This window comes from Nothoprocta perdicaria, unplaced genomic scaffold (genome assembly GCF_003342845.1).
Source record: "Nothoprocta perdicaria isolate Ctin4 unplaced genomic scaffold, notPer1 scaffold_87, whole genome shotgun sequence".
In the NCBI taxonomy this organism is placed as follows: domain Eukaryota; kingdom Metazoa; phylum Chordata; class Aves; order Tinamiformes; family Tinamidae; genus Nothoprocta; species Nothoprocta perdicaria.
In genome coordinates this window covers 2460186-2476990 of record NW_020456165.1, presented here as the reverse complement: position 1 = coordinate 2476990, position 16805 = coordinate 2460186, and the positions used below count along the sequence as shown (strand labels likewise).

Here is a 16805-nt window from a genome sequence, read left to right as displayed (position 1 = left end):
GGAAAACCATGATGTAAAGTTCAGAACCAGGTCACTGCTTCAAAATCTCTTTCAAAATAGACTTTGTTATGGTTTTCCCTTTTTTATGCATGCATCGATAGAACTGGGCTATCAGAGGGAGACAGAGAAGGGTGGATGCATAAAAGAGGCCCAAAATAAATTTTGAAGTAGTTTTTGCCTGGGTGGTTCAGGGTGATATTTTGAGGATGTGGATGCATTTGCAAAACTTGACAATGTTTTGTCACTTAAGTCACTTAAATGGTGGCCCACTTTCTGCACAGCTGATCCACCTGTGATCCACCTCCAGAAGAAAGGCAGAGCTGGACAGGCTCCACCTGACAGAACTTGACAAGAACATCTGACAAACATTTGGAGGACTCACTCTGAATCTGGATGCTTTATTTTGCAATATGCACATCTGAAGACTTTGACTGAAGTGTCCCTGGACTAGTTCACATGTGAAACACAACAAAGCTGGGACCAGGCTTCAAACTCACGAAGGCCTCATTTTGCAATGTGATGCTTGGTAAGAAGCTATGGAGATTCAAAATAAAAGCCATTGACAGCCTAGGAAAAGGGACTGCTTTTTTGCAATGGGGTTCCTGTCCCTAAATGGACTTTGGATGGCTATAGCACTTCTTACAGAGCTCTCTCTTTAGTGTCACAATAATGCTATTAAAGTGACACTGTTCTCCCTCACAAGGACTGGATCAACTTTGCATTTAATGAGAGAAAAAGAAAAAACGCCCTAAAACTTCTTTCTGCCAAAAGTTGTCTGCTCTGCTTGACTAAGGTCCTCTAGGAGCTCAGCACAAGCTAAGACAACAGATTGAAGCTATTCTGTCTTGTGCAGTTTGGATATAGACTTAGGTCTTTCGGAAGTAAAACAGAAACATGACACTAGTTCAGCCCCACGTGTTTTCTTCTCTGCTGACAATGTATTTAATGGCAGCTCTCCATATTTGGAGCCTAGTATCCCATATGAAAATCCACCTCTTTTACAACAACCTGCAACTATTTACGTGACTATCCAGATCAAACCCACGTATGAAGAGCTGCGTGGAAGCTTATGGGCAGAAGGCAGTTCAGACTTGGAAGCTTATGGGCAGAAGGCAGTTCAGACTTGATCCAAAACAACAGCACAGCTACACTGCCGAGCAAGATGTCAGCTTGAAGGTCACTTCCATTCCCACCGAGTGTAAACACATAATCTGCTAACTGTCTGCTAAAGAGTTCTTGCTGGGCCTTTTAAACATCTGCCTACTGTGGACCCTACATGGGGTTACGTTTCTTGCAAGGTGATCAGTTGAAACTTCTCTAAAACACAGAGCAAAAGCATAATACTGAGTGATCTGAGATAAATCAACTCACAGTGGAAATCAAGGAGGTGACACCAGCCAACTTTCCCTCCCTCGCCCCTGCCACATGTCCATTTCCAGTGCAGAGTCCTCTGATAACAGAATTAAGTCATTTACAGGTAGGAAGTGACAAAGGGCAGTTACATTTACTTTAAACCTTGTCATGGCTTTTCCCTGGAGTTTCGCATGTCACAAACGTCAGAGATTCAGCTGTTGGCAGACATAAAGATAGCCACAAGCTGTTTACAAGGGACGTCCTGTTCAGCAACACCGCCGCTCCTTCTGCCACTATTATTATTTTTACATGGCCCCTATTGCAGGCCGTCACAGTTCAGAGCACTAGTGGTCCCAAGTGCATAGGGTGTCTTGCCTGAGCTTGTAGATAAAGGCCTGCTAACGGTAGGGAAGGAGAAACCCATGCTATCTGCTAGACAGAGACCAGGAAGCGCTACGTAAAGGGCTATATATGCCCAGTGCCACTATAGGCATGGCTCTTGCTTCTCCATTTCCATCAGCATTAGAAGTCATGACACTCCGTGAACTATTCCTGTTTCAGAAATACTACTAGTGAAAGGAGAAGCAGGCTAACAGATTAGCCACAGAAATAATTCTACCCTGTCACCAACCTACATGACTGCCCTTACAGGCATGCACAAAAATTCACACAAGGATTTTCACTGAGACCAAGCTTTGATTATTCACCCACACAGCTGCCTGCTGCTGCAAATCAAATGCTTATCACATCTCATTCTGGCCCACTGTGTCAAGCACACTCAAGTGAGAAAGAGAATGATTCATCTGGGCTACTCCCATTTTGGGGATATGACTTTAACCTCAGCCATTAGCCTGAGCAGTTCCCAAAGGCCTCCCTTTCCTAAGAGCTGCTATCAAAGTTCTCACAATCGTGAGAGAAAGATCTCCTCCTAGGTACTGCAGGAGCTTAGGATGTGTCAGATAAATGCAAAAGGAAGATTATTCCTGAATGCTAAAAACCCACTGGAAATATATATATGACAGCCCCAAGGCAGTCTGGCACTAGCATCCCTGGGGCTGGGACTGTTAGACAAACAGTTCATATTTTATTCAGAGTGAAAAAATCACACACACTATGGTTCTCTGACACTCTTTAATCTTAACACAGCTGCAAGCTTCTTTCAGCAGAGAAACCTTCTGGGTGAATGTGACCTTTGGATAAATCCTTGCGTGATCTCTGTGGTGGTATTTATTGTTACAGTCAGGCTAATGATTCATTTTGTGAACGCCCCTGGGAGGGATCGTTTTTTTTTTCCAGAAGCCCCACAGACCTGTAAATGTGTTCCTCCATCACTGACACACCTGTACTGCAGAACAGGAATACAAAGGGCCAAAGTTTGGGGGGGGGAAAAAAAAGCTACTATTCTCTTACCATTTAATTTGAATTACTGCACACTCTGCACGATCTGGAGCAGGAAAGACAGTATTCATACCAACAAGACATCTCAGGGACCAATAAACATTTTTAAAGTTGAGGCAACCGGCTTCTGGTAGACCTTGTAAGAAGTTATGACTGTTTTCTAGAGAAGCTAGCTACAAGGGCATAATGCATATTTCTGAGGCAAAAGGACAGCTAAGGCATCGCTGCTCTTGCAGAATATTCCTGTTCAAAATAGACAGTGGAACGCTAAAACAGCAGAGGACAAAACCAGTAACAGCCTTGAAAAGCAAACCTTGCATCCCTTCAGTAATACCATCACCTTTCAGCTAAAGCTACCTTGCTTGCAGTTGACACTCAATATCACAAAAACTGTTTCTCACTCTATCACACCTAAGCAGAAGAACTTCTCTTGGTTGTTCCACACTCAGCTCGTAACACAATCCTTTTGTTGAGCCACCAAGAAGCCTGAATTCTATCTGAATGTGTAACTTGACAGGCCTCAAGCTGCCACGGAAGGAGATGTCAAAAACTCCTGAGTGAATTACTTCTCTTGGTCTACCTATTGAATGGGTTACTGGGCTACTTCATGAAATACAATTCTGTCTAGAGCCCTAAGAGCAAAACTAGCCCCATTCCTGCCACTCATCAAAGATGAATCAAAGTTGGGTCATGTCAAACTGGAGGGCACCCCCCATTTTCCAAATGGAAAGTGGGCTTAAGAATTTTATTAGTACCTTAAGCTTGAAATGAAGGATGCTGCCAGCCTCAAGCCAACATCTGCAAGAGATTAATTTCATAGAGACTGCTAAAAAATAGATGTGTTCAAATCCTTAGCAAGGTACATAATTCAAGCAAAAGTCAGAAGCAGACAACAATACATATGCTATACATGTAGGCTTATGAGATCAGGCTCTGATCTCTGACTTTCCTGGTCTGAACTCTCTTCTATCCAGACCCCTGCATGTTTTTAAGTGATATAACTTCCATCACAAAGGCAAAGGCAGTTGTGATCTGGAATGAGTTCAGTTGTATTTTCTTGCTTTGCAGAAAGGAGGAGTCCATGTTGCAAAAGTCATCAGTCTGTTTCCCATAATATTGATACACAAAGACTGCCCAAAGTCTGGGCAGATACAAGGATCATACCAACTTTTTTCAAAGATTTCAGAAAGTTGTCCTGTCATAGGCTGAGGTTGAAACACGCTGTTTGGACACCATTAGAAGCACCTACTACTGCTGCTGCTCATATGGCACCACTCAACAGACAACACTCCATCCATTGGGCTACAAATTCAGCATTTTTCATGCAGTCTAAACAACCCCATCAATTCTATTCTAAAAAGTCACCTCTACATTTCAAAGATCCTTTAAAGCAACCCTGTAATGCTGTTTTCTGTAAAGCAAACATCATAACAAACTTTGGAGACATTCCGAACCTCACAGAAACAAGTTACTGTTCATGTAAAAAGTTTGCATGTCCATAGCATGCTAACTTCTGCTTGCAGTCAACATCCAGATTTAGCAAGTCTTAGGGGAAAAATTAAGCTTAGCTCCCCCTCAGTCAGTACTAGTTCTCAAGTAAATAAATCATAATGTTGACCACAACATAGAAACCAGCAACTGTTTAATATCTTCTCAGTTTTAATTATAACCACTAAGGAAAAACGTCAATCTCCTGACTTCCTAGTCATACGGAAAAGCTTTTAGACAGTGGTCTATGCAGAATGTCTGTCAGGCCCATCATGGTTATGGAACTAAAGCACATTTCTACCAACATTTCTACTAGCATGCTTGCAGGATCTCTAACCTTACCTGTGACTTTGTACCTAGGGTCTGCATCTGCTCCAAGGATAGTGAGGACAGTGCAGATAATAAATCACATATTTTTATGTCACAGGAATTATTACTTCTGGTCTCATAGTTAAACTCCCTCTGCCTATATAAAACTAAGCTTCCATGCATGGGGAACATTCACAAAAAAATACTTCTAGTATTCCATATCCAGAAAGCATTCCTGGCTAACTATCATTTGGGGAAGAAAAAAAAATAGCATAAAAGGGGCATGTGAAAGAAATTCTCAAAACTACTAAACACTGCACAGTTTATAAGCAGCTGATAAGAGAACCATGTCATCTGAATTCCTCACCACAAAAACCATATGGGAATCTTGGCTAGACATATTGTCTGTTCATCCTGTGCCACAGATTATGACTATGGAATTATGTCAGAGAAGACAACAGTCTGAGATCCTTTAGGAAAGCATGTTCTCATGCACCTTGCTGGAGAATTTAATATTCTCATTGACTCCCAATACGCTCCCAATACTATGCCACCATGTTCTGTGTAATCCAGCCCAGTAATGAGCAGTAAGCATTTCACAGGTGGCTGCTAACTGTACATTTCTCATGTGCAGGGGTGGATGGACACCAGTTTGAAACTACTGTCTAGAGATCAAATTACCTATAGAGAAAAGCTGTCTAAAATAGATCAGTAAAAGCGATAAAAGAAGATCTGGAAGATAAACCAGTTATCTCCTACTAATGAGTTGAAATATCTCTGCAATTTTTCAATTTCTTTTTTTTTTTCCTTTCTTTTTTTTTTTTTTTTAATTTTCTGAAATCAAAGATTTGTTGATAATAGTTGCAGCGAATATTTGGGGCTTCTTTAAACTGAGGAATCATCACACAAATGATAGAAATTATATTATTTCAGATGTTGACAAAACACAACCTAAGTGACATATAAATTCTGGTGGCAAGGTTACAACTCAACAATGGCAAACAAAATAGACATTTTTTATGGGATATGTGCTATTTTCTCTGAGTACAGTATCACTTTCAATCCCTTCAACTGATACTTTGGTGATGCTTCTGTATATTGTCAGCAAGACATCTTTGCCTTTATAAACAAGGCTATGAAATGAACTCCTCATACCATGTAAGCTATAAGCCTGCTTTCAAAAGGAAAGTTTCCTGTATCCACAACTACTCTTAGAATCACTGAAAGCTTCTGTTACCCTTTGAGGACATGATCTATGTCATCACCTTGTCATGATGAAAAATATGCCTCCAAAAAGTATGTAATGATGGGCTGACAAATCAGTACAACAGATAAGAAACAAGTAGATAGACAAATGAGGAGATAGACAACATGGACTTTCAAACCTCAGCTCAATTCTTGATCTCTGACATTAGAGTATGGAGTTTTTCTTGCCTATGGACTTCTCCTGCTTCAGAAGCAAGTCTTTTATGGTCCATGCTGCAATCCATTACTAAGTTTTGACTTCTTGTTTATTCTTTCCTTGCCAAGGACACATTACTGCCTGGAGCATTATCACATTGTCATTTAATTGGGCTTTACAGGAGCACAGAAGATTTAGTTCTTTGTTAAAAAGGGTAGCAATGCTTTCTTCGGAATTTGAGCTTTGACAAGAATAAGACAATACACTTCTTGTACATGTGAGAGCTCTTATATCTCATCAGAGGACTTGAGCTTGAGGCCAGGAACCAGGCACTTGCAGATTTTAATCTGAAATCTCCTCCTGACTTCCTGCACAGCAAAGGACTCTTTTCTTCATTTTGACAACTTTAAAATCAAGGTGTAGTGAGAATTAAATGTTTACATTGCAATTTGAAAATGTAAAGTGCTAAGAAGGGGCACTTAGGAAGTGAACTTTGTAAACTTTTTCCTTGCTGCCATGGTATCCACCATCCTCAACAGCCTCTTACTTCATATACTCACAGAGTACGTAACCTTCAGCACTCACTCTCTGTAAACTGCATACCTCACTTGAGAGCTGATGTACAAAAATCAGCTGTCTGAATACCTTAACACTTACGACAGCTTCCTCTGGACTGATCTTAACAGAAATGACTTGTTATTAATTTTCACATGCTGGATTTATTTTAGCTTTTATGTTTCAGGAATATTATATAAACAGAATGTTAGTTGTAGGAGTACCCAGGAATGCAAGAAAACATATGGCTCCAACTCCCTCCAGTATTCCCAGCACATTCCCCACCTATTTTAATTTCAGCTGGCTTAAGTGGGGGAGGCAGGAAGAGACTTAAATGATCTTATCCTCCATATATCATGATGAAGATGTGAAATTGCAACACCTGCTATCACACATGCAGAGCCCTCCGTTTGGGTGAGGAAAGGATTGGATGTTTAATATACTGTGGGTCTAGAGGCACTTTCTCCCTCTGCTCCAGGGTGACACCAGCAAATTCCAGTCCTCAGCCTTGTCATTGTGTTAACATAAGTCTATGCCTGCCCTGGCGACGCCATCTGAGAGTCATTTATGAGAGCAGAGCTACGAACACGCATTTCTAAGTGGCATCTCAATAGTCTAAAGGGCGAGTGAACCTAACGTGCACACACCCATATTTAAGCGCATATACCATGCATCTCGGCTAAGATTAGATATTGCGATGGACAAATACATGTTCTTGTATAACCACAAGGTAAAAATAAGCCTAAGTATTTAAGAGGAATACAATTCAGTCTCTACACTTGACCAAGCAAGTAGAAGATAGCAAGCAAGTAGCAAGTATAGGAGCTACGTGCCTCTATTCTTAAAATGAGCTTATACAGACAGGGTTAGGAGAGAAGCACAGTCTCCTCTCCATAGCTCCCTGGAATAATCTTTATACCACAAACTGTTACTAAAAAGCTGACATAACACAAGGATCCCCAATGATCCCAGAGATGGGGAACATCCCAGACTCTATGGATATCCTGTAAGATTTAGGAAAGGACAGCAAGACTGAGGCAGGAACCTTCAGACACTGAAAACGACCATAGGCAGGCTTGCACCTAACACCAACTCACACAGTCCCCAGAGCAGACCCCTCACATGCCGCTAACCAGTTCACAGGCTGAGGGCGAAGGCAGGCAGGCTAAGTTTCTCTCAGCTCTCAAGACCTTCCCAAGGCAAACTTTCTACAGAAGAGTCTTTTGTGCTGGTCACAGCTCATGTCCTACTTTGTCTGGCTAGCCTGCCAGAAGCGTAAATGAACTCATAAGAATAACAGGAGGATTAGGTTAAGCTTATTTTTAAAGCGTTTCCCACAAATTCATCTTATTTGCTTGCTTATAAACACCCTCGTTCATCTTTGCTGTGTGTCTAATTAGCAGGATATACTGCAGGTGGCTTAAAATAGGAGTTGAAATATAGTAGCGTTGCAGTTATGCATGTTAAAAGGAAAGTAATTAAAATTTCATGCTTTGAGATGTAAACCGATCATCTCATGAGCCTGAAAGGGATTTCTTCACCGTATATGACATGGCACAGTTGGCCAGCCACAGTGTGGGTGGGTTTCCTCTTCCTCGCAGCACTCGCTAGCCTCTGCCCAAGGCAGGCGACGAGGTCTGCGGGGTTGCATTCCTGCATTATTTATTCCCTGAAACAGACACGTTACCCTCAGCTCAGCATCTCTGGATTTCAAAATCAATATTGCAATAAGCTTGAAACATAAAAATCTAAAATTAAATTAAAACAAACAAGCAAACAAAGCCCTGCTGTGAGCATGTCTCAGAGGTTAATTAAAATGAAATGGAATGGAGGTCTTGGATGTTGCAGCAGCTGTAGTTAAAATTCTGTGGTATATGAGAGAGACATAGGGTGATTTCCTCTGATGACAACTTTTTTTAAATAGTACCCCTCCAAAGACTGGGATATATTTTCACAGCTAAAAAGAATACTGCAGAGTAGCATGTATTTTTGCTTTGGGAATGAAATGAGCTTGCATGAAATTGCAGGTGGAGTCTTTTAAAACATTTTCACAAGGGAGGATATCACTATGCTTTTCTATCAGTTCCTCCCCACACCTGCTTTCTTCTTTCTAAAACTCATGCATTGTATTATATTACTGAGACATCAGGGATATTTTCCAGAGAATGATATAAAGAGAGGGCCTTTCCCAAAAATATGTATAGTGTATATGACAGAAACGTCCCCCTATCTTGCTAAATGCTGTTCCTAGCACACAGTGGCACTTTTAGATTGCAGTTTTAGGGAGAATACTTGAAGTGAAGGACTGTATTTAAAAAGCTATGACTGTGGTATGCTTAAAAGCTTTGAAAAATGTGAGCGACAGCAGGCCTAAGAGTTGCAGCCTTTCTCTATTAACATCCTACCACCGAGAATAAAGAACCACAAATGACCTCAAATTAGCGAGACACAGAAGGGATCACTCAGTTGCCTGGGGCAGATAAATCAGGTTTTCTGCTTTGTAAAGCCATCCCTTAGATTTCACCCAGCAAGAAAGTGGCAGCCAGACAGGATCTGGGAAGCCAGATCTGAGCACAGTTCACTTTGGCTTCTACTGAAGAATGGACCCTCTGTCTCTGAACTTCTTAAGTCGCCTGTGGTACAGCAAAGTGTGGAAAGGCTGGCCCAGGATTACTAATGCATAATAATCCTGTGTACTTAGGCTAATAATCCTGTGCAGGACAGGAACAGTCACAACAATGAAAACTTGTCCCCTACAGACAGCAGAACTGCCAGCGACTTTGATGAACCAGGATTTTAACTTGGGACTCCAAGAGAGTAGACAAATAACCCAAGCCCTCTCTTACATGCAAGGCAGGAACAAGTTCTGTGTACATGGTCCATATTGACACGCAAGAATTACATTCACAGCATCCTGCTTCTTCTATTTGATGGTCTGCCCTCTTCTCTCTTCCCAATCCGTCCTATCACCCAGCAGGATAAATTTTGCCTTAGCCAAAATGACCTTCCATTTTCACATATAGAGTCTCACATCTGTCAGACAGTGGGCAGGGAGGAAGGCCGTATTTTGTTATGAAACACCTGACTTGAATTTCATTGAGTCAGGTAATAAACCAAAACCAAATTAAGTTACTAGGCAGAAGCACGTTTTTGCAATAAGCACCTATATATCTGCATGCATAATAATCATAAACGCATTTCTGTTCCGGGAAAAGAAAGAAAAAAAGCCTCAGATTACACTTACAACCAGTAGAAAATAACATCTCATTTAATGGAGGAGCACAGTGTCAGGTATAGGGCTGTTATCTTGTAATTAGGTAAGCAAAGCAAACACATTCCAGACATGCCACCCTTTGAAGCAAAAGAAACTTCTCTGTGCTTTAATCACAGAATAGTATGTTGCTTCATCTGGTTTTCCCTAAAAAAATCTTCCCTTAAAAAAAAAAAAAAAAGAAGAAATCATTAACTTTCCATATAGGGAAGCACAAAGTGGGTCATCGGGGAAGCATGCGTTTCTGGACTGGAAGCAAGCCATGGCCAGTCCCAGGTGAATGGTGTCTGTCCAACACCACGGTTTTGTCAAATTTTGGAGCCCTTTCCACTCCCATACCCCCTCCACTCCCAGTACCTCAACAGGAAAGGAGACATCTGTGAATCCTCTGGCACTTCTTCAATGTTTTACAGCTGTAATAACCACTGATACAAAGAGAAGAATGTTTTCTAGCCCCAAATTCCTGAGGTACTTTTCTAAACAGACGCAAGTGGATGGGGCTTAGTTAAGTGAAAAATACCCCACCAGGGGCAGGGATGCGAGGGAAAGATGAAGAGGAATCATGATCTGCGGTTAATTGAGCTCAGCTTGGGTTCAGATTTATCTTCCCTGACCACTCAACCTATTTGTCCAAATCCAAACTCCTAATCCTTAAATCTAAACAGTATTTTTCTGGCAGCTTGCACTCATTCTTGGTATGTCAGATGAAAAGTAGTTCAAGGAGGTGGCTTAGAGCAGCGGTGATCTACGGATTTGTATACATGGGCTGTGGTATTTTTGTAGTATCCCTCACCATCAGCATATAAGCAGGTCTTGCTGCCAGATTTCCCGATGTGCATCAGACATTACAAAATATGAGTTCTCACTCATTTGTTATTTCTCAGCCATCAGCACTGTCAGCTACGGTGCCTCTTACCTGCACACGACAGCAAGGTTCATCATGGCATTACACAGGATGCACCCCGTGACTTAATGCCTGATATTTAGAAGTTCTTTGAGTAATGCCAACTAAAGACAGCAGGGAGTCAGGCTAGAGGTGCATGGAAAAAGTATTGCCAAGCAAAAGTATGCATATAAGGGTTGGGACGACAAACCGTCCCACTGCCTACACATTCAGTCCTTTGCACATTTCTCCCGTGTAGCTCTGCAAAGGATCAATTTGTAGAAGTAGAATGATACAAAGCAGATTATGTGGTACCGAAATGGTGAATTATTAAGCACTTGGTAATGCAAGCAGCTGAAGCTCCAGTGAGCAACTCAAATGGATGAAAGATTCAAAGAGGCTGAGCAGAGCGGCCTGAAAAGTGGAGCATATAGTTCATGGGAAACTCAAATCCTGGTGAAGATTTGCTTAAAGAAATACCATTATAATTTCAAATATTCTAAAATTCCTTCCAAACCAGAAGCTCCCTAGGCCATACAGCTGCTCAGTGAAAATTTGCCCAAGAAGCTGAATAAATTGCTTCATCCTGAGTTCCTCTCTGCTGTGGTTACACTGCTATTAGTACCCAGACTCACAGCCAGCTTTAGCAAGGCCGCCTGACGGGAGCAGGAAAATCACCACCTTGGTGCATGAGGGAGTCCAAACTCCACGTTTGGCACATGTGGGACCCAGCCATAGCTCTGGGACACCCTTCCCTTCCCTTCTGGCAGCACGGGCCAGCTCGGCCATCCTGACGGGGATGTGGCAGCTCTGCCCTGGGAGGCTTCAGAGACCAAAGCAGCAGGTGGGGCAGAAACCTCTCGCGGGGCATTTTGCAATGCACACCAAGGCACCTCTATTTCTAGAAGCAGGGAGGCTTACTAACTGCCAGACATAAATCATTTACCCACAGCAAAACACAAGGCTGCAGAGATCCTAATTCCACCCACTCTGACATTCAAAATGGCCCTTTCTGAAGTCATTCTTCAGCCTAGATGTCTTCGGCACCATCCTGCTGAGTGAACATCAGGGCATAACCACATGAATTTTACAGCTGCAGGACATCATTGTTAACAGGGGAAAAAACCTTAAAACCTTCTGCTTCAAAGCCACAAACCCTCTGTCCCCATCTATTGAAACAGAGCTCTTAATTAACTTAGCAATGCTACAGCTCACATGCTCTCTGCAGCCATTCAGTGGCATATCTGTCAGGCTTAATAAGAGGAAGATGATAGACTGCACACCAGTGCAATTTGTGTTCTAACTTTAAACAATAATATTTTCTCTAGTTAAATGGATTTTTTGGAAAAAGTAACGAGATTGGAAAGTTAACTGCATGGAAGTTAATCAGTTAATTGAAATGAAACTGATTAGCAGAGTTAAGATGAAGTAATGTCAGCACAGTCAGTAGAAGCACTTAAGATAAGAATTGCAGTGAGATAAATTTGCAATTCCTGAATGCATTTGATTAACTCATTAAAAGAAATGAGGCTATTACTATGTTAATTACTGCTTTTCCTAAAACATTGAATATGATTAAAGGTAGGTATTCAAGTATAAAACACATCTCTTACAACACTTAAATAAGAAAAAAAGATAGGCAATTAGTACATTGTTGACGAAAATATTATAATAACAGTAACAATGAAAATATAATAATAGCAACAGTAAAAAGAGTAAAAAGGCATTTGTCAAATCAGGAGTACAAATTTTGCAGTTTCAAATTTAAATAGTCACTGTATGGCAAGAGCAAGACATTTAAGATTTTTCCAGCGTTACTGTAGCAGTGGGGTAAACCGAGAGCTGGGTTATACATGGATACCACATCGATGACATGCTCCAAAACTACTGGTGACACCAAACTATTAAAAAAAAAAAAAAAAAAAAAAAAAAAAAAAAAAAAAAAAAAAAAAAAAAAAAAAGGAAAAAAGGTAGAAAGCACAGATCTTACAGAGGGCAGAAGTGGTTCCTGGGTGTATTACTCCTCTGCTTCTCTTTACATGGCCCCTCTGTGTTTCTGCTCCCGCACATGGTGAAGCCACACAGTAACATTAGCTGTAAGCGTAGAAAAATCTCTTCTAACTGCCCCCAATCCTCATCCAAGAGATTGAAGAATACCATAATATTTACTCATGAAGTGAAAAAGACTATTTGTTAATAGCAGCATGAGAAACTCCAATGGTATCACCTATTATTATTATCACATCTTATATTATCATCTTTTATTAATAGTTTATATTAAAGCAGCTTTAAGTGTCAGACTGCAAACTTTATTGCACACATGATTAGAATGTGGCCCTCTAAAAACCTGATACCTTAGATACCTGATACCTAGTAACCTTAGACATTTTTTTTGTTTGTTTGTTTGTTTCTGGCAAGGAGGATGCTGCCCCATATAGACAAGTTGTAACAGTGACAACTGCCACTGGTTAATTGCACTTTCAGTCGGATTTTCCTATAATCGCTTGGAATTTTGAAACTGTTTCCCTTCTTAAATGAACTTGCCTCCATAAAGTTCAGCCCAGAGGGTTATTTTTAGAGTATTACTCATGAAAACTGAACAACGAGCAGTGCATTAAAAACAAACAAAAAATACCAACCCAAAACTAAACAAAACAAACCACAATTGAAAGCCCATAAAACGTGTCTACTTGCAAAACAAAGAATTAGAAGAGTGGTATAAAATTAGACGCTAAAAATGTTAGTTTGCAGTCTGGACTGTTTCAAAATCCTTTCTTTTATGCTTATATTGTGCTTTATTCTTCAACGTGCTTTATGGAGGATCGCAAGTCATCAAAGTCACAAAACCAAGTAGGAATTAAGGGAAACATGCAAATCCATTTCTCACAAGGCACAAAGATTTATCAAGGTCAAACTCAAGAACAACCTGTTCTTGACCCCCCAACCATGCAACTAGATCTTTCCTCTTTAAAACATTAACCATATCCTTTGCCCCTAATGGTCACAGCAGTCCTGCTATGTATGTTTTTTGGATGGCTAACAAAAGGAGAAGTTACAGCTGTAAAAAGAATGAGTCTTAAAATGAATTTGAGATGTCTTCATAGAAATCTCATCACTAACACGATGTCAGACAAATGTTTGCAATGCATTGTTCACTGCCTTTTTTGGTATTTGGAGAAAACACACCCTAATTCATAATGTTCCTGCTGAGTTTATTTCTATTTCTGAGAACTCTTACCAGCAGCAGGTCACTAACAGAGCAGTCTAATGAAAATGAGGCAATGTGGGTAATATAGACAAGAATGACCAAAAAGGTTAACTCTTGAGAATGCAGTATTTCAAACGGAAACATTACATAACGTGTAATGATGGTGAGTAAAACCTGACAAGCTATTCAATTCAAACAGCAGATGAACAGACAGAAAGAAACAACCTGGAACCTAACAGTCTGCCTTTTACACTTCCCTTATTGCTAGAGGCTACGATGTTCACAGTCAGAAAAGCAGACTTGGAAAAATGTTAGCAAAACCCAACAGGAAATTAGAAAGCACGGACAACGTGCATTCTTGTAAGAGACCTCAGCGAAAAGTTGTAAATGTTAATTTAAATCTCTTTTGATAGTAATTACAACTGTTCAGAATTTTATTCTTCTGGATATACATCTTTCTTTAAAGAAGTGTAAGTTTTCTTTAAAAAAATCCAGGAAACATGCAAACCTAGTGTGTGTGTGTGTGTGTGTGTGTGTGTGTGTGTACATAAAGATTTATGTTAGAAAGGCAACCATAGCTTTCTTGAATCTCTGTTTTACAATCATTACCTGGTTGCAGGACTTTCCTAGTCCAAAAATGGGCCACGGCCATTGACTCCACAGTTTGCTACAGCTTTTCTAGTTTCTAACAAGAAATAGCATTCTACTAAGTACCATTATTTAATTTTAAGTTATATTTTTAGTTTGATGTCTCTATTTTCAGCTGAGCTTTCTAACAGCTGGCAATGTCTACAGGAGAGCAAAAAATCATCTAATTCTGAGAGAAGTTGTTAGTTGTTTCAAATAAAAGTTTCTTCAGAGTAAAATATACTTCTAAAAAAAAATGGATTTAATCAAATTAAATACTTGCTCGGTTTCATTGTCTTTCCAGACCAAACAGAGCAGATCACTCTAAAGAAAGAGGAATTCTCTATGGTAATTCTTGTGTGCAAGGATGCAGAGATTTTTTTCTGGCTGCTCTAACCAGAATATAAATCATTTTCTGCTGTGGTGTCAGGAAGTGTATTCCACTAAATTAATCACGAACTACTTTTAAAAAAGGGACAAAAAAAAAAATCAACTGCAAAATGAAACAAATCTCTCCATGCCTGTTTTCCATTTGCGTTGTCATCACTTACCTTTAAAGGACAATGGAAGTGAGGCGGGAATGCTGCTGAAATGCATTCAACAGACCCCGTGCGAGCGCGTTAGCAACTCGAGGGGTCTCTGCCATGTGAAATCATAAGCATTTTGGTAACCTGCTCACAGCATCACCCTCACTCTTTGCAGAGTCTCCAGCATGGTGATGCACTGTGGAAAACTACATGTAGAAGCACAGATGGCCTTTTTATTTTATTTTTTTTTTTTTAGCATTTCCCAGCACTAGACCATAAGCTACTGGGGTAGATAAAAACCTTTCTGTCTCATTTCAGAAGAAGAGCAAAGGCAATTCATATGGGAAATGGAGTCATCTTAAAAATCTTTTCCTAATAAACCCCATAGTTGAGCAGATGTGCACAAGTGGGGCGAGCTGGAAGTGCAGAGTTCAGGCAGCTCCATCCACCACTGTGCAACTGTGACTCAGCTTGCTTTCATCTTTTATGTCAGGCAATCAAAAGAAAAGACAATTTTCTTCACTGAGCGAGGGGCAAATAAACTCATGCCAATTAAAGAGCTGCGGTTTAGACTGGAAACTTTTTGAAGATAAAAAAAGTCTTTACTAATTCACTCAGGCTTCTAGATCAGCTTGTCTTCCATTGCTTGCAATGCAGGATGGGCAGAAACACCACGTTAACTCTTATGCTTTCAACCCACAAGCCATACCATGCATGAGGTGACAGTGGGACATATACCGTTGCTTTAATAAAGTCATTTTCAAACAGCTTCTGGTTTCAGAGAGTTCTCTGAACCACAGGCAACAACAATTGAAGTCAGCCAGAGCCTTATAGCTGACTTTGAAATTAGAGCATCACAAAGTGTTTTAGAGACTTTTTCTATCTCGTCTTTCTTTCCTCAGCCTCCAAAAGTACTTTTTCACTAGGCACTTGCAAGCCTGCACGTCTTTCTCATTTTTAACTGCTGTGGTCTTCACTGGCCCATGTTTGGCTTCTTCTGATGCCTGACACAGAACAGCTCTTCAAAATGTGTCTAACTGTAAGCCTGTACATTAATTCCCAGAGAAAACAGCTCAGAGCATGAATACAGCTCCAGAACTGCCAATTCTGGGCAGTTTTCTTCCCTTGCACAACAACTCTCACTCTCATTCGTTGGAAAGCCGCACTTACCGATAAAATGTGGTGTAGTCCACTGTGGAGTGACAGCTCTGAAACTCCCAGGCTTTGAGTTTCTGGCATTCCCGGTGAGCCCGGAGCTTCACCCGCACCGTCCCATGGCACAGCTCGGGCACAGGCTTCCTCTGTGGGCGGCTGCAGAACTCATTTGACTCCACGCGCCAGGACTCGGCAAAGTCATCCACGTCAAACTTAAAATTCCCGTCCCCGCCGATCAGGTCATCTCGCTTGTGCCCGTTGTAATTGCCGCAGAGACCACAGAGTTTGCCCTTCAAATGTGGGGCGGCCATGACTTCCACAAAACTGTCTCCATCCCACGAGATTTCCAAGCCTGACAAAGAAAGAGAGAGAGAGAAAAGACCAAAAGAAGAATGAAAGATAAATAAAGAATATAAAGAAAATGAGGATTACAAACTGTTATGTCTGAGTTAAAGAGTGTTCTTGGGAACCTAAACAAAGCGTTTGGTTTTCTTCCCAAAATGTTACGTTTCTATATACTTGCTTTTAAGTGTCTTCTGGCAAGCATAATGTTTCTCAAATGACAATTACCATGCACTTGTCTCTCTATATATTTATATTTATTCCTCCCTACTATTGGATGGAGTTGT

General features: G+C 40.7%; 1 protein-coding gene across 1 annotated transcript in view; it reads right to left on the bottom strand.

Moving 5' to 3' along the window:
- The window catches only part of BMPER (BMP binding endothelial regulator), a 146939-nt gene that overhangs the window by 26381 nt on the left and 103753 nt on the right, over nt 1-16805 (bottom strand). The window contains exon 13 of the mRNA XM_026052326.1: nt 16192-16528. Coding sequence (XP_025908111.1) covers nt 16192-16528 — 337 coding nt within the window. The remainder of the gene's footprint in view (nt 1-16191; nt 16529-16805) is intronic.